At 37.4% G+C, this 21,995-nt stretch overlaps 3 protein-coding genes and 2 non-coding genes across 5 annotated transcripts; all 5 read left to right on the top strand.

Annotated features, from left to right (window-relative positions):
* The first annotated feature begins 3,413 nt into the window (after nucleotides 1–3,413).
* On the top strand, nucleotides 3,414–4,897 carry mrps17 (mitochondrial ribosomal protein S17). The gene is made up of 3 exons (XM_005813993.3): nucleotides 3,414–3,501; nucleotides 3,800–3,936; nucleotides 4,492–4,897. The coding sequence occupies exons 2-3, from the start codon at nucleotides 3,814–3,816 to the stop codon at nucleotides 4,807–4,809; spliced, it is 441 nt and encodes a 146-aa protein (XP_005814050.1). The 5' UTR covers nucleotides 3,414–3,501; nucleotides 3,800–3,813; the 3' UTR covers nucleotides 4,810–4,897.
* Nucleotides 4,898–5,962: 1,065 nt separating this feature from the next.
* On the top strand, nucleotides 5,963–13,363 carry nipsnap2 (nipsnap homolog 2). Its single transcript, XM_023342079.1, has 10 exons — nucleotides 5,963–6,249; nucleotides 7,401–7,510; nucleotides 7,621–7,666; nucleotides 7,749–7,843; nucleotides 8,965–9,035; nucleotides 10,268–10,408; nucleotides 10,505–10,536; nucleotides 11,117–11,211; nucleotides 11,435–11,518; nucleotides 12,410–13,363. Exons 1-10 carry the CDS (start codon nucleotides 6,158–6,160, stop codon nucleotides 12,472–12,474), a joined length of 831 nt encoding a protein of 276 aa, XP_023197847.1. The 5' UTR covers nucleotides 5,963–6,157; the 3' UTR covers nucleotides 12,475–13,363.
* A 547-nt stretch (nucleotides 13,364–13,910) lies between these two features.
* On the top strand, nucleotides 13,911–21,771 carry cct6a (chaperonin containing TCP1 subunit 6A). Its single transcript, XM_005813989.2, has 13 exons — nucleotides 13,911–14,148; nucleotides 14,734–14,797; nucleotides 15,854–15,988; nucleotides 16,964–17,137; nucleotides 17,485–17,588; nucleotides 17,665–17,935; nucleotides 18,711–18,793; nucleotides 19,406–19,502; nucleotides 19,579–19,726; nucleotides 20,798–20,931; nucleotides 21,107–21,209; nucleotides 21,292–21,364; nucleotides 21,438–21,771. The coding sequence occupies exons 1-13, from the start codon at nucleotides 14,012–14,014 to the stop codon at nucleotides 21,508–21,510; spliced, it is 1,596 nt and encodes a 531-aa protein (XP_005814046.1). The 5' UTR covers nucleotides 13,911–14,011; the 3' UTR covers nucleotides 21,511–21,771.
* Nucleotides 15,570–15,706, top strand: LOC111610168. Its single transcript, XR_002753538.1, has one exon. It is a non-coding gene; the product is annotated as a small nucleolar RNA SNORA22 (small nucleolar RNA).
* On the top strand, nucleotides 20,589–20,724 carry LOC111610169. The gene has a single exon (XR_002753539.1). It is a non-coding gene; the product is annotated as a small nucleolar RNA SNORA22 (small nucleolar RNA).
* Nucleotides 21,772–21,995: the final 224 nt, after the last annotated feature.

The following is a 21,995-nucleotide window of genomic DNA, read 5'->3' as shown; positions in this document are numbered from 1 at the left end:
TGCTAACCATAACGTCACAAAAATACCAGGTCACTCATATTGTTGACAGTTTATAAAACTCACAATGGGTATCCATTTGCAGAAATGCACCACTCCCAGTCAAAAACAACCTTGTGTACGTGCTGCTCAGTGTTCTAATGGTGGAGAAAAGAACTCACCGTTCAAGGAAAACTGATTATTCACCATCATCCATGCTAACTGACCTAGCATTCAAAGCAGGCTCTGTTATCAGGAAAACACTGAGGTTCTGAGCAGCGCCTATACAAGAGTGATTGACAACATACCGCAGCGTTAAACATTTTTGTATTTTTTAACATTACATTGTATGAACTTTAGTGTATTTTCTGTATTGCAAAGCGGAAGAACAATTACAAATTGTTTGATAATTCTCTACAAATAAAATCTAAAATCCAATCAGCCACATCTTTGAAGCGCCTCAGTAAAATGTAGCAATGGATCCATGGTAACTCTGGAGGAGCAACGGAGATCAGGCAGGAGAATCTGTAAGCTTAAAGCTGCAGTATGTAACTTTTATGAAAAATATGTTTTTATATATTTGTTAAAACTGTTGTGACAGTTTGATATGAGACAAATAATCTGTGAAAAGATCAATCTCCCCCACCCTTCTTCTGCGCTACTACTGCTGTCCTAGAAAATGAACCAGTCAGAGCCAGGAGGCGGGGCTTAGCGCTGACAATCAATGCCTATCAATGTGCTAATAGTGGAGAAACAACCAACTGCTACAGGAAAATAGTTATCAATGGTCATGCTAACTAGCCTAGCATTCACAACAGGCTTTGCGGACTGCTGCATAGCAGATAGCAAAGAGAGGAGGGTTGATTGTGATTGACAGCGCTAAGACCCGCCTCTTGGCTCTGATTGGTTGTTTGTAGCTATCACTGGGAAATGCAGACGAGCTAATCTTATTCACAGATTCTTATTCAAACCATCGTGTCACAACATTTATTTATTTTAATTTAAGTTTATTTGATAGGGACAGACACATCGACATAGACAAACTGAACAAAACAGCAGTCCCATGTTAGCGTCATAGTGCAATAGCAACAGCTAATTCGCAGCACTTGTCCCTAGATGGGCTTTTAAAAAATACCTCTAAAAAATTGAAGTGATAATCATTTAAAATAGCACAACATAATGTTGACATCTACAAACCAACAGTGGTGACAGTCTCAACAAATATGTAAAAAAATATATATTTTAATGAAAGTTACATGCAGCTTTAGCCAAAACACACACCCCATGGTGGTGGCAGCATCATGCTGCGGGGAGGATTTCCTCCAGAAGGTAAGTGGATTCCTTACTGATGTTAGCTAACATGATCCCAGTCTGTCTGAATCATTGGTTCACTCTGACATATTTACTACTACAGGAAGAACTTCATGTTTTCACAGCCTGAAATCCGTGATCTTCCTGACGTTTATTTATTTACCACCATTATCAGCTCAAATTCCCACTTTGTTCACCTCTTTTCTGCTTCACTCCAGCTGGACTGAGTGATGAGTCGCTGAGGTTAGACAAATGTTTTGCTTCTTAAATCATGACCAGGTTTGTGTTGTAATTGTGAAAATGTTTGCTTGGTGGCATTTAACTCAAACAGCAACTTCACTGAAATGAAATGTCGGAGCTGAAATGTTTCCTCCATTGTGATTTATCCTTGTTTGGTTCATCTAACGGGATATGTCGCACTTGTGAGGGATTAGGAAGTAGATTTATCAGATTTAAACACTAGCAAGATTAATGAAAGCCACTCATCTGTGAAGTTGGGTAAAACAGATGTGTCCTATTTTCAAAAGCATGAAGGAAATCAGCAACAACTGGGCTAAAGCAGGCAGCAATTCCCTCAGATTTAATGTCACCACATTTTATTAGATAACTGAATAGCAGGTTTGCTCTGTGGGACTTTAGGATTACATATAGTAGATGTTTTTTTCTGTATCCATAAAACTTATAAACATTTTAATAATTGTATGTATATTTCCTACTTTTCAGTTTAATTTTTAAGGTTAGTTATTGACACCAGTAACTAGTAGATAACTATTAAAAATGCAATTTTGAGAAAAATGACATTTGTTCCTATAAGAAAGGCTTTGAAATTTGCAATCAAGTTTAGAGAAGTGATGTTTCTCTGCTGCCATCTTCTGGAAAGGCGGCAGATTTTCTAACCAGAAAGCAAACAAAACAGTTTTGTTTTGTTTTTGACATTGCACTTTTTAATTATCTGGGTTTTGTGAGGAGTCGTTTAATTAACTTTTGGAATTTGTTAATTAGCAAGGGAAGGTATGAGATTTAATTTAAATTCCTTGGAAAAGAAACAGACTTGTACATATACAGTATATTCATACTTCCAAACTTAACACACTTTATACAATAACTCAGATATCTGACAAATTTGAGTCTAGAAAAGTAAAAGTTTTGACATAAAAATTGTTTTGACTCGAGACTATTTAAAAATTCAAAGTACAGTAGATATTTCAAGAAGCTCATGGAGAACCAGTAATACAGACTAATAATTAATTATTACATTACGATGTTAATATTTTAAAAGTGGGAACGTGCAATAAAGTTTAAATATACACAGTTGTTTGGTAAAAGATGTACTTCAGGGTTCATACGGATTAAATTAATCGCAGAAGAACGTCAATAGGCTGTTTTACTGCTGCACGTCGTCCTTCTTTCCAGCAGGTGGCGGTAGTGCATAAAACCGTCATTAATTAAACCAAGAAGTAAATCGACATTAGAAGCGTATAGGGGTGGTATTGATATTTGGTTATGTTGGGTACCAGCACATGAAGGTGTAAAAGGCAATGAAAAGGCAGATAAATTAGCAGAAAGGGCTTTAGAGGGGGCAATAACGATTACAATTCATTTTGGGAAAGGGGAAGGGAAATCACTTATAAAGGGTAAAGAAATGGAAAAATGGCAACAACAAAAAAAAGTGGAATGAAGATAAGAAAGGACGAAGATTATATGAAGTACACAAGTCAGTATTAATTAGAAATATGAAAGAAACAGAAGAATAATAATGATCAGATTAAGAGTAGGTCATACCTATTTAAATGACCTTTTATATTTAATAGGGAGGAAAAATAATGATAAACGTGAAGGATGTGGAGAGAAAGAAAGTGAAGAACACATGTTGATGAACTGTAAAACGAACCTGAAGGGGAGAAATTGAGAAGAATGGTTGGAAGGACAGGTAAAGAATGGAGTGTTAAAGGAATATTTAGAAATGAAGGAAACACGATGGATATTTACAGATTAAGGAAAGTATTATTTATTTATCTTCAGAAGACAAAATTAAAAAATAGATGATAGATGTAAAGTTGCTACACACTCGTGTACAGTAGGTGGCGGTATGCACCTGAAAGTTGCTTGCGATCCGCCATAATAGAAAAGAAGAAGAAAACATTAGCAGCATGGAGACTCGCTGCAACTGAGGGATTCTTGACCTTTCCAACTTAATACTTTAATCTGGTTTCAGTGAGTTCATTTTTGTACATTTTAGCCTTTTCGGTCAAACTTAATCATATCAAAGTCTGTTTTTTCCCATTGACTCTTGATGAATGAACGTATCTGGGATGCTAAAGCTAATAAGCCAAGACGGATCCTCTTTTAGGTCATTATTGATTATGTAAGCCTCCACAGTAGGACGACGGGAAATATTTAATATTTAGAGGTTGCCTTCACATACTCAACGTGTCACTCAATCTGTTTTCACGTCCCTAATGTTTTTTATTTATTTTATACAATTTTCATTTGTTTTTCTTTCCGGGGTCAGGAAAGCTGAGCAGGATGTCAGGGAAAAAGGTTGTAGTCCATGCCAGATGGGTCATCGGTAAAGTAATCGGGACCAAGATGCGGAAAACTGCTAAAGTGAGAGTGACAAGACTGGTGCTGGACTCCTACCTGCTGAAGGTGAATCCGCAGCTAATGTCTGTAGATGATTCCTGTGTGAGAAAAACAAATACGTGTTTGTGTAATACAAGAACTTTAAATCTAAAACATATTAATTAAATCAGCATACAAATAATGTTAGATCTTGAGTTTTGGATGTATAATTTGTGTTCTCTGCTGCATTTCACTTCTGTTTGGAGGAAGTAAACTGAACATGAATCTGTATTGTAGTTATATTGGCCAGAAACATGTATTTCTTTACACCTGGATTGATCAGGTTTTCTTACCTGCCGATTTCAGTTTCCACCTAAAAGCTTTTTTTAATTGAAGTACATAAATTGATTTCCTGCATTTTGAATTTTCTTTTTCAAAGTATTTCAACCTGTAGCCAGTATTTGATGGTTAATTATAACTTCCTTCTAAGTTTAATATCAAAATAATGCTATTTCATTGAACTCCTTTGCAACTGAAATCTGCGTATTGAATATATAGTACTTCATAAATCTTTCTAAACAGAATGTGTGTATCATTATGCATTTAAAGTTAACTAAGTGCATTTTTTCGCTTCCTTTATAGTACTACAACAAGAGGAAAACCTACTTTGCCCATGATGCTTTGGAGCAGTGCACTGTGGGAGATATCGTCCTCATCAAGGCTCTGCCTGTGGCAAGATCCAAACATGTGAAGCATGAACTTTCTGAGATCGTTTACAAAGTGGGCCGGGTGGTGGATCCGCTGACGGGGAAAAGTGTCGCAGGGACAGAGTTTGTGGAGCCTCTGTCTGACCTGCTTCTAGAAGAGAAGATTTCTCTGTCGGATAAACTCAAAGAGCTGAACATCTCAGCTGCCTCCGCTGCAGCTGATTCTCCGTCTGTACAAACTCCTACTTCATGATAGAAAACTGTTTTCTTACATGCCACTCTGTAATGTTTTTGTTTCAAGAGTTAATAAAAATATAAGTATGTAAACATTATGGGTTCAACCGAAGCCTAACTCTAATATTACTTTCAAAAATAGAAATTGGATTATTTTGCCATGAAATGAAAATGGGAACACATACATGCTTTGTGATGTCCTCTGGGTTTCTGGGAGAGATTAACAATCTAAATTTTAGGACTTAAAAAGTCTTAAATGTGTCAAGATTATAAATAAAACAACAATTGAACTAAAGGCAAAAATGCCTCTTTGGATTGTAAAGGTTGCAGATCTTTGTTTTCTAATGAACTGGTTCTCAAAACTTCCAGTTTTCAAAAGAAAATGTCAGTGACTCTTTGTTGAGGAGTTATGAAGTGGTACTGTGGCAACGCAATCAGCAGCAAATATATTGACCAATATGTGGCTTTTATTTATTTAAATCCCTCTTTAAAAAAAAATCTTTTACACTATAAAATGGATGTGCTTTTTAATTTAATTAAGGTTATCTTCTCAAGAGGAAGTCAAGACCTTTCACATGTTTGAGATGCCAATTTTTGAACTACTGTAAGGTACTGAAAACTTTTGTGTGGCTGATTCATATAAAATATGCACTATAATATGAATGCATATATTACTGCACTGCAAAAACACAAAATCTTATCAAATAATTTTGCTGTAATTTCTCGAGCAAATAATGCACTTGAAATAAGACAAAACTAACTTAACTTACAAGTAACTTTTCAGCAAGAAACGAACATATTTTGAGTCAATTATTTCTTAATATTGATGAAAAGTACATATTCAAATAAATTCACCTATAACACATTTTTCCCATGCAATGGTGAAATAATCTGAAAATTGAACAAGTACTTTTTCCATCAATATTAAGGAATTACTTACTTAAAACAAGGCTATATCTTGCTGAAAAGTTACTGAAATATGACAAACTTAACATATTTGCACAAGAAGCTAGACCAAAATTACTTGGCAAGTTTTTGCAGTGTTTTTATAAGTAAGATTTTCAGATGAATGTTTTGGAAATGAAATAAAAATCAAATAAAAAAATTGATCAAAGCACAAAAGTCGATAGAAAAGCGCATATGAGGAGATAGAACGTTCACTTTGTCAACCATGAACAGAATGATTGTGCTGTTTAGCAGCTGTAAACCTGGGATTCCTGTGTTTGTGTTTGTAAAGCTCGTTTATCATCCTCCACATTGTTCTCCTGCGTTACGTCGCCCGGTCAGCTGCCCAGTAAACAGCCCGGACTGTGGCTCTGCTGCAGCCGCCTCCATCAGCCTCCGACTCTAACTGCCTTCAGGGAAACATGGCGAGCAGAGTCCTTCAAAGAGTGGCCACCGGCCTTCACTGGAGGAGAGCCGGACTTCAAGCGAACGTCCCGGCAGCCATCACAACCAGGTCAGAGTTGGGCAGATGCTACCTGCTGATTCAGAGAGGTTTCTTCAAAAAGTTAGCTCGGTTTTAGGAAAACTTTACACTAATGACAAACTCTGGGATGCTAGGTGGCTAAGCTAACGTAGGGACGTTGGTCCCTACGCAACGTAGCTAGCATTAGCCGCTTAGCATTAGCGCTAAACTTGCTAACTTTCTGCTAACTATGACCCCGTTGAAAAGTTAAAAGTTCGGAACATGGTGCCGTTTGTAATTACATCTGCGAACAAGGAGCTGTATTTTATAGCTGATAACACAAAAGAAAGTTAGAAGTGAGGCTGTCACTCACAAAGTGATTTAACTTCAAGGTCAAAGCAGCGAGAGTGCAGAGCTTTACATTGCTTTCCTCTCTTAAAAAATACATTTCTAGTTGATTTGTTCATGAATATTTACAATAATCTAAATGTTGATTGTCTTTGAAGGAATAACATTATCGAAGAATATCAGTACAGTGGTGGTTATTGGTTGTATTTATATTTAATTTAGCACTTAAAATCCATGTACATTAGTTTTCTAATAAAACTCATTGCAGTGACTATAACGATTGCTGCGGGAGCAAAGTTTTAAACTGTCAGCTGACTGGTTTAAAATGTGCAGACACATTAGGTTTTTTTCCACCTTGCCAGTTTGTCATGTTACTTTATTTTGTTTTAAATATTGACCTGTCAGATCATGTTGAGCTGTCATCCTGAAGCCATTATCAGCAAATATTAAAACCTTGCATTCTTTTCCATAACATAGTGGTTTAATCTGACATTTAAAAGTAAACAAAATTCTAAATGTTTGTGATTGTTACATGACAAAAATGTAAAAAAAAAAAAGTCCAAAGGGTGTAAATACTTTTTTTAAGGTGGTGCATTTCACCAATTCTTAGCTTATAATAGTGAAACTTGCACAGAATATAATCTTAACTCATTGAAAGACATACTCTTAATTTATATTATTAAAATTAGTTGGATGCTTAGGCTGAAGTAATTAGAGGATAAAAACAGCAAGTCTATTTATGACTTTCAAGGGTTTGATAGGATTCAGTATAAGAGCTTTTTGGTTATTAAGCTGATTTTTAATACTGTGCAGGAGAAAAATGCTTAATTTTATTTATTTATTTTTCTGTGCAGGGGTTTCTCAGGACTTAAATCTCTTTTTGTGAGAAAAGTAGACCCCAGAAAAGATGCCCACTCTCATCTACTATCCAAGAAAGAAGACAACAATCTCTACAAAATACAGTGTACGTATTATGGCATTATTTCCTCTATAGTAATTTCATGAAATGTAAAGTTTTCATGTTGTCATTTTCACTATTTGTCCACTTATCGTTTTATTTTTTCCCCTCAACAGTTCATAATGTTAAACCAGAGTGCCTTGATGCTTACAATGAACTTTGGTAAGAAAAACTAATTTAATCTCTCTCTGTTAATCTCAGGTTTAGTACATTCTTGCACATTTCTGTTTGTTTTTGTCCCCAGTGAAGAAGTATTACCCTCCATCCATGCTGACCCTGAATACCCCTGTGAGCTGGTGGGCACCTGGAACACCTGGTACGGAGAGCAGGATCAGGCAGGTAAGAGGCTGCAGCGTCTCACACAGTTAATCAGGCCTCTACTTTCATTTACTTAGCTGTCTAGATGAAGTGTTTTTCAATTAGAAAGTCCAGTGAAAGTAAAACAATAAAGGTAACGTTGATAAATAATGAATCTACACTAATTTCTTACAAAAATTAATGTTTAACTATTAAGCTGTTTGGGTATTGTTAAACATTTGAGGTCTTGAAGTGCTGAGTTAGCTGCATAATCAATCAGCCTTGTTGACATCATGTCAAACATTTTTGTAAAAATGAGTTTTGTGCATCGACTGCTTTCATAACAAGCCTTTGATAAAATTATGAGTTAGTGTTTACATTTCAGTTAATAGTTATGTTATGATTATCAATAATTCAGCCAACAGGATAAAAACTGTACAGGAGATGTGAGGGATTGTCATCACAAATCCTCAGTTTGTTGCTGAGTCGTAGATTATAGGACGAGAACAAACAGCAACAGTTATTTTATCCTCCATTATTTTAGTTTTTCTGAGATTACGTCAGAAAATGTGCCACTACATGCTTGTTTTACGTTCCGTGAAAGTCCAGATTTTCCAACTCCAGCTTTGGACGCATCAAACGCTCGGGGAAAAAGAGTGGGAAAATGTTGTTTATAATGTGACAAACGGAATAAGTTCAACGCGTGTAAATACTTTTGATAGTCAAGGAGTTTCTCTCCTCTGACACAAACCAGCAGAGTCACAGCTCCTATTTTAGTCAACAACCAGCTATGTCTGTCCTGCTGTTTTCCTGGCTGTTGTCCATTTTGTCCTGTGATTATATTCTGTTCCTCCTGAACTTCAATCTGACTCTGCGATGCGAACAGAAGTGGAAAGGATACAGAAATTAAACATGAACCACATGTGAACATTAAAGTCCCTTAAAGGGAAAAAATAAAGAGAAATAGCAATGACCTTTGGGTTTTTTATGCTTAATATTTATCTGCATTGTGGTTGTTTTAAATCTGAAGCTGGTGTTTTTACAGCTTTATTTTTAAGGATCTGTGTTAATGAGGTGCAACTACAACTGACTGCGGTTTGGCCCAGAGGAAAACATTTTCCAGAGCTGCATTATTTCTGGCTCTTCTGCTCCTTCTATTCTAGTTCACCTTTGGAGATATCGGGGAGGATACCCAGCTCTCACCGAAGTCATGAACAAACTCAGGCAGAATAAGGTAACAGGGATTAGTTCAGATCCCTGCACACTGCTGACCTAAAGGCCATAAAAACAACCCCAGACCAGGTTTTAGTGTCTCTGTGGCTCTCCAGCTGTTTCCTGTTTAGCTAAATAAAAAGAATATTTACAGAGTTAGAGAATCAGCTGTATGCTGAATGTTTGGTAAGTATAGTAGAGAGTCAGTTTCTGTGTTATTCATGTTGTTTGTGGTTGCTCTCCAAAAATAGAAACATAGGTATGCACTGATGAAGACCTTTAATATAAGAACTAGGGGTGCACCGATAAGTCAGCTTTGATGTCCTTCATTTTGGGAGTTTGGTGATCAAGTCTAAAAATGAACCAGTGTCTTCTTCTGCTCTGCTCTGTTAGAGGTAAATCTAACAGGTCATGTCGGCACATTTGCAATTAACAATAATCACTGTTGCCAACTTCGCAACCTTCTTGCTATATTTAGCATCATTTCAGACCAAAAGAATCAGAATCGGCCAAAATCGGAATCAGTAGATCAGGCTTTTTAAAGATTGGTAATCGGCAATCGGACAGAAAAGTGCAATCGGTGCATCACCACTTATTACTGAAAATAAGTTTAAATTGAACCCAAAAGAAACTGAAAACGAGATGCTTTTCTTTTAATACAGCAAACGTGGAAAATCTACTAGAGCGTATTAGGGCCACTGTAGAAAAACAAAAATGTAGTAAATTTCAATTTCTGCCAAAAAACTCAGACATTTTGAGAGTAATCAACATTTCAACCAAAAGTCAGCCAAAATTGGAATTGACCCATGAAGCTTTTTAAAGATCAGTCGATCTTTTTCTTTTTCTGGTCGATCCATCGGTAATTGACCAGAAAGTGCGATAGGTGCACCTCTAACAGGAATATATTAGAACATATATTAGGAATATAATTTATTTGTGATTTTTGTTGAATTGTAATATAATTACTGTTGCTGTTTTTTAATTAAAATATTAGAATTTTTTTATTTCTGAACTGATTTTAAATAAATTATCCACATATTTTCTAAAATAGATTAATAATGATTTTAAATAATGACTGCAACCCAATTATTTTCCAGTTTCCTCATATTACACATGCCTTGCTGCTCTTGCCTAAAAATCTCCATTCACTTAAGCAGTCAGAAATCAGCTCAATTGACTCTGTTTTGATCATTTCAGATGCTGAGCTGGGGGTTTACTGAGTGACGGTTTTGTCTTTATTTGTCCTGGCTGTAGGGGTTTATGAACTACAGGGATGAGAGGGGAAAGATGCTGCTGTCTCGTAGGAATCAGCTGCTGCTGGAGTTCAGCTTCTGGAACGAACCCGTCCCTCGTCCAGGACCAAACATCTACGAACTCCGGTCATACCAGCTCAGAGTAAGACTGTTTTCACCTACGTTCAGCTTTAAAGATCGTTTTCAACCAGAGTGAAAACCTAAATAAATGCTGTCCATTTTCATGCTGTAATTCCAGCCAGGGACAATGATCGAGTGGGGAAATTACTGGTAAGAAAACCTTTTTGTTAATCTTTACTGCACAAATAGTGAGTAACAAACATAATGCATCAGAAAAATTAGGAGAGATGGGTATTAATTTTAAATATATTTTTTAACTTGATTCTTTTTTTTTGAGTTATTTAGATTATTTGCTAAACATTTGATTAGGGATGCACGATATATCGGCACCAACATTGATATTGGCTGTTGTTAGTAATTTTTTAACATATTGGTATCGGTCCTATTAATAACCAATAGTTATTTGTATCTATTTCTGGTTGTTGTTTTCCAAAGGTGTTGAAACGGTAGTGGAGTATATATATAATATCGGTAAATATCAATTATGTATCAGAAATATTAACATTGGATATTGATATTGATCCATCTCTATATTAGATATGATAGATATGATCTCTAAATTAGATATGATAAATCTTGCCTTTTTTATTGAATGGTTATAATTTAATCATTTGTTTTGCAGTGAAAATCAAGCAAAAATATTGCAATGACCTACTCCTCAAACTGCAAATATTTAGTTGACAGTCCAGAGTTGCACGGCGCTGTGTTTACGTTTTTTGATGCTCTGCAGGGCTCGGGCGATTGAGATTCGCCAGCAGAACCAGGAAGCCGTGGGGGGCTTTTTCTCACAGATCGGAAGTCTTTACCAAGTTCATCACTTATGGGGTGAGGAGATTTTCCTGCTATTATAAATATGGTTACAAATCTGTTTCTTTTCACCAAGAGCCTGTGATTTTAAGGAATGAACACAATTGTGTTATATAATTGAGAACTTCAGTTTTAAACTTCATGAATGTTTTCTCAGAATAACTTAAGCTTGAAACTGTGAGTTGATTTAAATACTCACCAAATGAATAAATATGTTTTTGTTTTGTTTTTTATCGTCTAGCTTACAAAGATCTTCAGACCAGAGATAAAATTAGAAATGCAGCTTGGCACCGGGAGGGTTGGGATGAGGTCGTTTATTACACAGGTAAGCTTGAATTGGTGTCCAAACATTATTCTAAGTATTGTTAATGTTGTGATTAAATTGAAATTACATTATTTCTGTAGTTATTTGTCTTTTAAGACAGATTAAACAAAGCCAGCAACCTTATAGATCAGTGTTTCTAAACTTTTTTTAGTCCGAGGGCCACTTACCCCTTTTTAACAGTCACAGACCACCTAACTACAAATTGCCACCGGAATAACAAAACATTGTAATGTATACAACTTGAATTTGAAATAGTAGTCTCTTAACTTGTCGTCTTTGTTCGAAATAAATAAAATAAATAAATAGTCTGGATGTGAAAGATGGCACTGTTTTGTAAAAGTAACTGGCCACTTTCTAATTTAGACGCTAAGAAAAGGAAAAACAGACTTGAGTAGTGTTGGCAAAAACAAACATTTTCTTTCAGCCAATAGATTCCCCAACATAGTGTTATTTTAGGTGTTAAGATGTAGTTTGACCGCCATATCGCATTCAGAACAGCCGCAGACCGAGATCTGTATGCCGGTGGCATGCTATTATGTATCGTAATAATATAAAAAAGAAAAAAAAAAGTTAAAGTCCAACTGCAACTCACCCTGAGAAATTTTCCACCGCTATCTTTAGGTTTTCTTTTTAGTGACCGGTTTTAAGCCATGTATCCATTATTATTTTATAAACACAATCCTTTGGTAAGCTAACTGTAGCGTCGCACTTTGAGCTACTAACGTAACGGCAAATAAACGGTTGTTTACATGCAGTACCTCACGGACCGCTAGAGGGCGCCCGCGGACCACAGTTTGAGAAAGAGTCATATATCTGCATATTGCTGATCAAGAATGCATAGGTTATTGATTTATTAGCCAAATGAAATCTAAACCTTTTTTCTCCTTACAGTTCCTCTTATTCAGCACATGGAGTCCAGAATAATGATTCCCATGAAGACTTCGCCCCTGAAGTAACCGCAGACTGAAGCAGTCAGCGCTACAAACACTCAGACCCATGAAGTGCAACCAACCACCAGAATGTACACTGCCAGGAAATTCAACACAACCTAGTTATGATTTTCCTTGTTTTTTTCCGTTTCTTAAATCTCTCTACTTTTCCTTTTTTTGTTGTTTTTAAGAATGTTGGGTCAAAACGATTATCTCCAGAACGTTACTAGTTAATTAATGGGTTGTTAGAGTGTTACAGATCTGGAGTTTATCATGAAAGACAAGATGAAAGTTAAATTATAATGGGATTCATTAGCTTTATGGAAAACTCAAAATATTAAACCTAAAATTGTACATGTGGTAATTATTTCATTAAGAGAAATGAGGTTCTTCAGATTGTTCTCCCTTTTCTTAGCAAAAGTCTTATGTTTACAAAGCTTCTGACAGGTTGTGAAAAGATTTGGGTCAGAATTATTAAAGTATTCATGATGCTAAAAATATATGAAGATTGTTCACAATGGCGGCAAAAAAACAACTTTTCTTTTCTCCTTTGCCTAACTGATCGCACTTCCAGGTTCTTCAGCATCAACACTCCTGGCTACAGTGAATGGTAATTTAAATGTGTTGTAGTTAAGCAGAGCCAATGACTTTTTGCAGAAGAAGCTACTGTACACTGACTGGTTTGGGTTTATACCAATACAACAGATTAATATCATTAGGGTGACTTTGTGCTCTAACTGAGATTAATTTTTAAGCAATGCCACCATGTTGTTGTTTGGGGGTTTATTAAATAAGCTGTGTCTGTAAACAACTTTGGTCTTTAAAATCACTGTGGGGCCTCAGAGTGGAAAATATAAAATGCAGTGATTTAAGAAGATTAGTTGTACATATTGAATTAAATTTCTGATTAATAGACTTTTTTCCTCTCCTGTTTATTTTTTTTAACACATCAGTACATAAAATCTGACTTGCATATTTTTAATGTTCTTGATGCGGATTGCTCCTAAAGGTCAAATGTGCCATTGTTTAACCAATCAGCAAACTCCTTGGGTGTGACTTGAGGTGAGTTTAAAGAAGGTTGGAAATCTCAATATGTAGTGAAATTGGAAATTAGGATTCAGTTAATTAAGCTAAAGTTCCGTTAACACTACACACTACGAATTGAATTTTGATCAAGTTAAATTTGATCAAAATAACCTTTCTTTCTACTAAAAAAAGTTAAAAGCTACTTCTTTGTTCAGCAAAGACGTAGCCTTTACGTTGGTCTGTAACATACATGTATGAAAATTTTTTTAAATAAAATTGTTTTAAGATTTTGGCAGAAATGTCAAAGTTGATTGAGTGTAAATTATTTTTCACGAATCACTATGAATACTTAGCCATATGAAACTTAACCGGAATTCGAATGTCCTATCCTGCCGTCGGAACGTGAAGGCAACACAGCAACACGTGTTGGAGCTTTCTGGAAGCAGACCCTCCTTTCTGTAGCTATCCGAGCCCGAGCAGTGCTAACTCCCTGCCGGCGAGACTTTTTAACTTTACTCGCTAGCTGTACTGCCTCACCATGGCTGCCGTTAAAGCGCTGAACCCTAAAGCCGAGGTGGCCAGAGCGCAGGCCGCCCTGGCGGTTAACATCAGTGCCGCCCGGGGGCTTCAGGACGTGCTGAGGAGCAATCTGGGACCGAAGGGAACCATGAAAATGTGAGTGCCTTCTGGGCTCTTTGTGCGGTAGCTAACTAACTAGCTAATATTTGTTAGCTACCGGTAAACTGCTTAGACATCAGTTTGTTTCCTTACGACTCTAATTAATGGGTCTACTGAAAGCCTCTACTCGCTTGCATAAAAAGTAACAAACCACATTTGCGTTATTTTAACCAAGGCCTCACTTATGTATCCGGGTAACGGGTTTGCTACTGCACGTTGCCATGCCCAGTCATTATCCGCGCTGACACCGCTAAGCTAATGTTAGCATGTTAGCATCAGCCGGCTAGCTCTCCAAGCTGAGGCTAGCAGCTTAAATCGGTTGATATAAAGTTTACCGGTGTTCATACGAGGGTCATTAGATTACATTTAGCGCTTTGTTCTTTAATTACAAATTTTAAAAAATCCGCCATATAATTGTGATTTCCGTTATTGACCCGACTGCACTTTTTTTTTCTTTAGAATTTATTTTAGACACGACTGCATAAAACAAAGTCTGTTGTAAAAAATGGTATCCAAACCCGGTGCGGGAGGTTGTAGTTATTCACCGTCTGTCATATAAAATATTTGTTTTGCTACTTGCAGGCTGGTATCTGGTGCAGGAGACATAAAGCTGACCAAAGATGGAAATGTCCTGCTACACGAGATGGTAAGGAAGTAAATGCTTTTTATTCTGCATGTCTAAACCTTCATCCACTTGGTGTCGATCAATCGAGTTTATTTGTATCGCACATTTCAGCAACGAGGCAGTTCAAACTGCTTTACATCATAAAAACACAAAAATACAAAGTTAACAATTGAGAAAACCAGTAAACATTAAGTGTCAAAATTATATTTTCATGTGTATTAATATGGCTACTCTTAGTATAAACTGTTTTGTACAAGTAGGGGACCACTCCCGTTCTGCTCCTGCGTCCTACTCAAATCGATGCAATACCAGGGGTGTCAAACTCCAGTCCTCAAGGGCCGCTGTCCTGCAGCTTTTAGATGTGCCTCTGCTGCACCACACCTGAATAGAATAATTAGGTCATTAGCAAGGCTCTGGAGAACTGATCTACACAAGGAGGAGGTAATTAACCCATTTCATTCCAGTGTTTTGTACCTGTGGCACATCTAAAAACTGCAGGACACTGGCCCTTGAGGACTGGAGTTTGAGACCTGTACTTTAAACAATTCAAATTCAGTACATGTAGTTTACAGGATCAAATCAATGTTGTAAAACAACTCATTAAAATGCAACGGTATAAAGTTTCACATCTTTAAAAAACAAATTTCATCAAGTTATTGACTTTTAGCTGTCATTAGGGATGATCAAGCTATGCTGTGGCTGTCGTTTTGGGTTAACTTCTTAATACAAGTCCTGTTTCTAAATGAATATGAAGCACTTTGAGAAAAACCTGAAGGTTAATTAGATAAATAATGTGCACAGCGAACACCCAGGGATGCTACCGTGGCTCTCCCTGGTCTCCTGTGTCTGTGCTACAGTAACTCTGATTTGTACCTCTGCATCAGGAGAGCCTCCTTCTCTCCTGCATGTATTCAGCGAATCAGAATACCCTTTACCTCTGTAACTATTTATAATTGTAAAGTCTAATTTGCAAGACTTTTAGTAGATATTATGTTAATGTCAACTGGAGTTAAAATAATTCTGATTTATTTTGATGTTTATAAACTGAATAACGTTCACTTTTTTGTTCGTTTCAAGCAAATTCAACATCCAACAGCGTCACTAATTGCTAAAGTAGCCACGGCGCAGGATGACATCACAGGGGACGGCACCACCTCCAACGTCCTCATCATCGGTGAGCTGCTGAAGCAGGCTGACCTCTACGTCTCAGAGGTAAGAGTTCGATGGACGAGGAGACGATGTCCAGGTTCAACATATGGACCCCCTGCATGTTACTGTTTACATACGGAAATTTTGCGCATGCACACAACACGGGAGGGGAAAAAGATTATTGTTTTACATGCCATCCATAGCCGTTCTGCTACGGTAGAACAATTCAGTTAGCGAAATAAAACCTGTCGATGTTGGTATTATTAATTTAGTGCAGTACACCACAGCAAAGGTAAAAATAACAGAAAAACTGTTGAACAACTCAAAACCACTTTTTTTCTCACTCTCTGTCTCAGCTACGCTACACACAGACTCATTGCTAGTGAGTGACAACACCACTTTATATTTCAGGATTTACCAAAAACACACTAAAACATTTCCCACACAAAAAACAGAACATTGTGCATCTGTTTTTAGACTTCATGTTTATTTTGAGATTAACAACAAGTAACTACTGTGGTAAATTAGCTACTGATGCTATTGGCTAAGCTAACATCGGTGGTTGATTAGCTAATATAAACATCTACTGTACCATCTGTTAGAATCGGTGTTTAGGTTGCCTTTTTTTTTTAAATTTGTAACTGAACTGAAACACACCAAATTCCACATCACATCTACACTTTAAAGTTTTCAAAGTCAAGCTAGCATAACTGAACTACTTTCCTCTCTACTTTTTTCTTAAAAGTTTTTCCTGGCCTTGTCATAGTGTTGACAATTGGTATCAAAGACTGCATTCCTTTTTGTTTTATATGTCAGGCGTGTTTTATATATTAGTGCGTTTATATTGATGACTTAACAGCTAAAACCAATGCTAGTCATTGTTGGCTAGCAGCTTTTTGCCCTCCAGCAGGGAGATGGGGGCAGGATATTTCGTACAAGAGTCACGCAGCACAGGATCTACGTTCTCTAAACCTTCCTAACTGTTGTCAGGTTTTAAATGAACACATTTCTTAACTCATTTCCGGTTTGGTTCTGCAGGGCCTTCATCCAAGAATAATCGCAGAAGGCTTCGAGGCAGCCAAAGAGAAAGCCCTGACTGTTCTGGAGGAAGTGAAAGTGACTCGGGAAATGGACAGAGAAACGCTCGTCAATGTCGCCCGGACTTCTCTGAGGACCAAGGTCCACACAGAGCTGGCAGACCTGCTTACTGAGGTGAGGCATTTAGATTGACCTCTGTGTGCTTCACTGAACCAGTTTAATCTAAAAAACCTGGTGATTTTCTTTCTGTCTATGTTGGAAAATGTAAATCTTTCTGGTGTTGAGCAGGTTAAACAGTAACTATCAAATGTTAATTTTCTCCTGCTTCAGATGAGAATCTGCTGCTTAACTAGTGCAGGAAGAAGGAATGAGGATTTTCACACATTCAAGTCTTAATGCAGCTTTGGTCCTCCTCATTTTATTTTTTTATATTTCACTGATTGTGTAAATGGCAAACTTAGAGTCTTGAATATTGAAGTTAAATATTTAAAGAAATGCTGATCCAGTTTTTCTCTCCTCAGGCTGTGGTGGACGCCGTGCTCGCCATCTCCAAACCCAACGAACCCATCGACCTGTACATGGTGGAAATCATGGAGATGAAGCACAAGACTGAGAGCGACACACAGTCAGTTTTAACAGAACAGAGACTTTTTGTTATTATTATCTCTGAAAGACCTAAAACCGACCCTGTTTTACTCCAGACTGATCAAAGGTTTGGTTCTGGACCACGGCGCCAGACATCCAGACATGAAGAAGAGGGTGGAGGACGCCTACGTTCTGACCTGCAACGTCTCTCTGGAGTACGAAAAGACGGAGGTCAACTCCGGCTTCTTCTACAAGAGCGCCGGAGAGCGGGAGAAGCTGGTGGCCGCAGAGAGGAAGTTCATCGAGGAGCGCGTGCAGAAGATCATCGCCCTGAAGAAGAAAGTCTGTACCAGCGACGACAAAGGCTTCGTCGTCATCAACCAGAAGGTAGACGAGTTTTAACGCCGTTAAATCGCTACATCATGGTGACGATGTTAGGCTGCAGTCTGTTGGTGTTTATCCACTTAGTGTCCAAATTTTTTGCAACATTGACCAAAAAGCCCAAAATCAATCAAATAAATTGGAGATTATTGATTGTAGATTATGGCCATTGTAGGTAGAAAAAAATGAGTAAATTTCTGCCAAAAACTCAGAAATTTTGTGATTAATGTCAAACATTTTCCAGAAAACTTGGAAATTTTCAGCAACAAAAAAAAAATCAACATTTTAAATTCAGAAATTTCCATATTTTTGTAAGAAATGTCTGATATCTAAGAACTGGTTGTTGTTTTTCTAGCAAAAGTCCTTGCTAGTTTTTGTAGAAATGCACCACTTTTCTTTATAATAGTCAAAACCCCCACAATTTTGTGATAAAAAAATTTCATAGCAAATAAATGCTCTTGTTTTTTCTAGAATTTTTCTGAGATTACTCCCAAAATGTCTGAGTTTTTAGACAGAAATTTACTTTAATTTGTATCATTTGTATCATCCTTGAATTGCAGTTGGGGCCACAAATGGCCCCCGAGCCGCACTTTGTCCCCCCTGACTCAGTAGGATTAAATGCGAACACCTGCCTGGTTTGTTTCTGTGTAACTCTGAGCTGAACCTCTGCGTCAGGAGAGTCGCTCCTCTCCTGCATGTATTCAGAGGATCAGAACAGAACTAAATCATTAATTGGTTTAATTAACGATGGTAAACGGGGCTCGTCTCTCTGCTTGCTCAGGGTATCGATCCGTTCTCCCTGGACGCTCTCGCCAAGGAGGGAATCGTCGCTCTGCGCAGAGCAAAGAGGAGGAACATGGAGAGGTAAGAGAGGAGCAGAAGTAGCAGCCAAAATCATTTGCATTTCTGAAAAAACAACTGTTGGCACTTTTACATGTTAAATTTATAAAGAAAAGCATTTTTTTCCTGAAATAATTAGTGTGATCACCTTCAGTCTGTGCAGGTTTGGGGTGTTTGAAGATCCCCCAAATATTTTCCTGTTCTAAACACAAAACATCAAACCTTACATGTTACAGAGTTCCTGAAAAACATGGAACTTGATTTTCCAATTATGAACAGCTGTGTGAAAAATAGAAAATTATCTTTCATCATTTAAATCATGAAAATTACAAGTTTTACTGAGCGAGAGGTTTTTCACATGTCCACCATCTTAGATTTAAACTCAGTCCTGGAGCTGGTTTTAGGGAGAAAAATGCACCAATCTGATTTTCTGATTTTTCACGAACTCTTAAGTATTATAAATTTACAAATAAAGCTGAAGCAAGTTGATTTTTTTAATCATTTGTTGAATTTACAGATAATAAAAACCCAAACCAGGTCACAGTTTTACACTCAAAAGTTGAGAATATTAATACAGAGAAAAATTTAAAATATACAAAGTAAAGTTTAAACCTTGATTGTGTTTTTATTTTTCAGGCTCTCTCTCGCCTGCGGCGGCATCGCCATGAACTCAGTGGATGACCTCACACCTGAGTGTTTGGGTCACGCTGGGCTGGTTTATGAACACACACTAGTGAGTACAACAGATTTATTTCCCATTTAATCTTTTTAGACAAGATGTTTTACTATTTTTGATCTGTTTTTTATAGGGGGAGGAGAAGTACACGTTCATTGAGAAGTGTGGGAACCCTCGCTCCGTCACGCTGCTGGTGAAGGGTCCGAACAAACACACCCTGACGCAGATCAAAGACGCCGTGAGGGACGGCCTGCGGGCCGTCAAGAACGCCATCGAAGACGGTAACAAACCAATAAACATAAAATTAAATAAAGTACCCTGCTACTTATTGTAGATCCAAAGCTTAAAAGGGATTTTTACGACGCCGTTTGAAGGCTTTTGTAGACAGAACAAAAGGAGTAAAGGTCTGACAAAAACTCTGAAATTTTGTGATTAATTTCAGGGAGTTTCTTTTAGAAAAACATTTTCTAGAAAATTTTCCTTGCCTTTTCCTTTTTTTTTTCTTTTTCTTTTTTGTAGAAAACTTTTGATATTCATCTGAAAATGTCTTTTTTTCCCCCTAGCTAATAATTGTCCTTGATTTTCTTTGTGTTTCTAGAAAATTTTGAGATTACTCTCAAAATTTGGATTTTTTGGACAGAAATGTACTTAATTTTTCTTTTCTTTTTTTTTCTGCAACAGCCATAATACGCTGGAACAGATTTTGCAAGTTTGCCGTCTTAATAAAACACACCCAGTTTTCAGTTTCTTTCGGTCTCAATTGAATAAATTTATTTTCAGTAATGAGAGCAGGATTTTGGTCACTTTGTTTTAAAGCGTTTGCTTTATTTATTTGAGTTTAAGAAAGAATAAAAGCTCATTTGGGTGCATTAATCTCTGGAAGTCTCTGGGTGAACCTGGTTTTACCGTTTGTTAAAACTGGGTCATAAGAACACGAGTACTTTGTGTTGTACTTTTGGTAACAATTTTTACTCTGATTATAAATTAAGAGTCTCGTCTGCAGCTACGGCTCAAATTTTTATCATTTTTGAATTACAGTTTGTCGCCCCTGACTTACATTTTGTCAAAGTAGCTTTGGAGGCTCTTCAGTTTGCTGATATTATTTGTAAAATTAATGTTTTAAAATACAAAATTAACTGCCTTTTGCACAGCGAACACCCAGGGACGTTATGGTGGCGCTTCCTGGTCTCCTCTGTCTGTGCCACAGTAACTCTGATCTTTTCCTCTGCATTAGGAGAGTTCTATCTCTCCTACATGTATTCAGTTGATCAGAACAGATTCAATGACTTTATTATTATTATTAAGCTGTATAAGATCGAGGATTAATTTTAAATATTGTTTTGTGTGTTCAGGTTGCGTTGTGTCCGGCGCCGGCGCGTTTGAAGTCGCTGTGGCGGACGCTCTGGTGAAACACAAGCCCAACGTGAAAGGCCGAGCCCAGCTGGGGGTCCAGGCCTTTGCAGATGCTCTTCTCGTCATCCCCAAGGTGACCGCCGTTGACCTTTTCTCTTACGATAAGATCATTTATTTGCCTGTGTGAATACTGGTACACAATGTTAATGTTTTAAGCGTTTACATTTAGCTGAGCTGCTTGTAGTTTGTTTTTATTTTTTAAGTTCATGCTGTATAAAGATTTGTTTTTTATTCTTCTTTGTTTGCAGGTTTTGGCCCAGAACTCGGGCTACGACCCTCAGGAGACTCTGCTGAAGCTGCAGACGGAGTACAAAGAGTCCGGTCAGCTGGTCGGAGTCGACCTCAGCACCGGTAATCATCACATTGATTTATGTGCAGCTGTGCTCAGGGTGAAGCTCTCTCTGATCTGAAATCCTGTTTGTTTTATTCTCAGGGGAGCCGATGGTGGCCGGGGAGGCTGGAGTTTGGGACAACTACAGTGTGAAAAAGCAGCTTCTCCATTCCTGGTGAGGATTCACTTCTAAGATGTCTCAATCCTGAACCAGTTTCCTCCGTCTCTAACGCATCTTTGTTTTACAGCACGGTGATCGCCAGCAACATCCTGCTGGTCGATGAGATCATGCGAGCCGGACTCTCTTCTCTGAAAGGTTAAGGAAGAGCGGCGGCGTTTGTCCTCCAGTGATAGATGTTTACCTGACGGTTCAGTCAACGCCACCCAGCTCTCGGCACTCCGCTCCCCGGTCGATGGCAAACCTGCGGCGGCCATCTTAGCATCAGAAATCGTCGTTCACCTGCTCATGTTTTCATGATTTGTGCCCCTCTCTTCAACGATTGGTTTATTTATGCGATTTTTGTTAAAAGCACTGACCTGCAGTTCTGTTTCTATCCATTAAAAAGTTCTTGGCTTGCAAGATTTGGTTGTTTCTTATTTCAAGACTAAATTTATTTAAAAATGAACTTTAAGAATATAAATTAAACTCAGGTCAAAATCGGAGGTTTCTATCTGAACCAGGTCTTTATTTGTGGTGGATAATTAGGGGATCCTGATTTCAAAGGTATCCAAACTTTTTGTGAAGTTGTCCAAAATTGTCAAGTTAAAATGGTCGGGCTCCTAAAAGCATAAGATTTTTTTAAAAC

The sequence above is a fragment of the Xiphophorus maculatus genome, chromosome 11 (genome assembly GCF_002775205.1).
Source record: "Xiphophorus maculatus strain JP 163 A chromosome 11, X_maculatus-5.0-male, whole genome shotgun sequence".
Lineage (NCBI taxonomy): Eukaryota > Metazoa > Chordata > Actinopteri > Cyprinodontiformes > Poeciliidae > Xiphophorus > Xiphophorus maculatus.
Note: the sequence above shows the minus strand (reverse complement) of the source record. Positions and strands in the feature narration are given on the sequence as shown.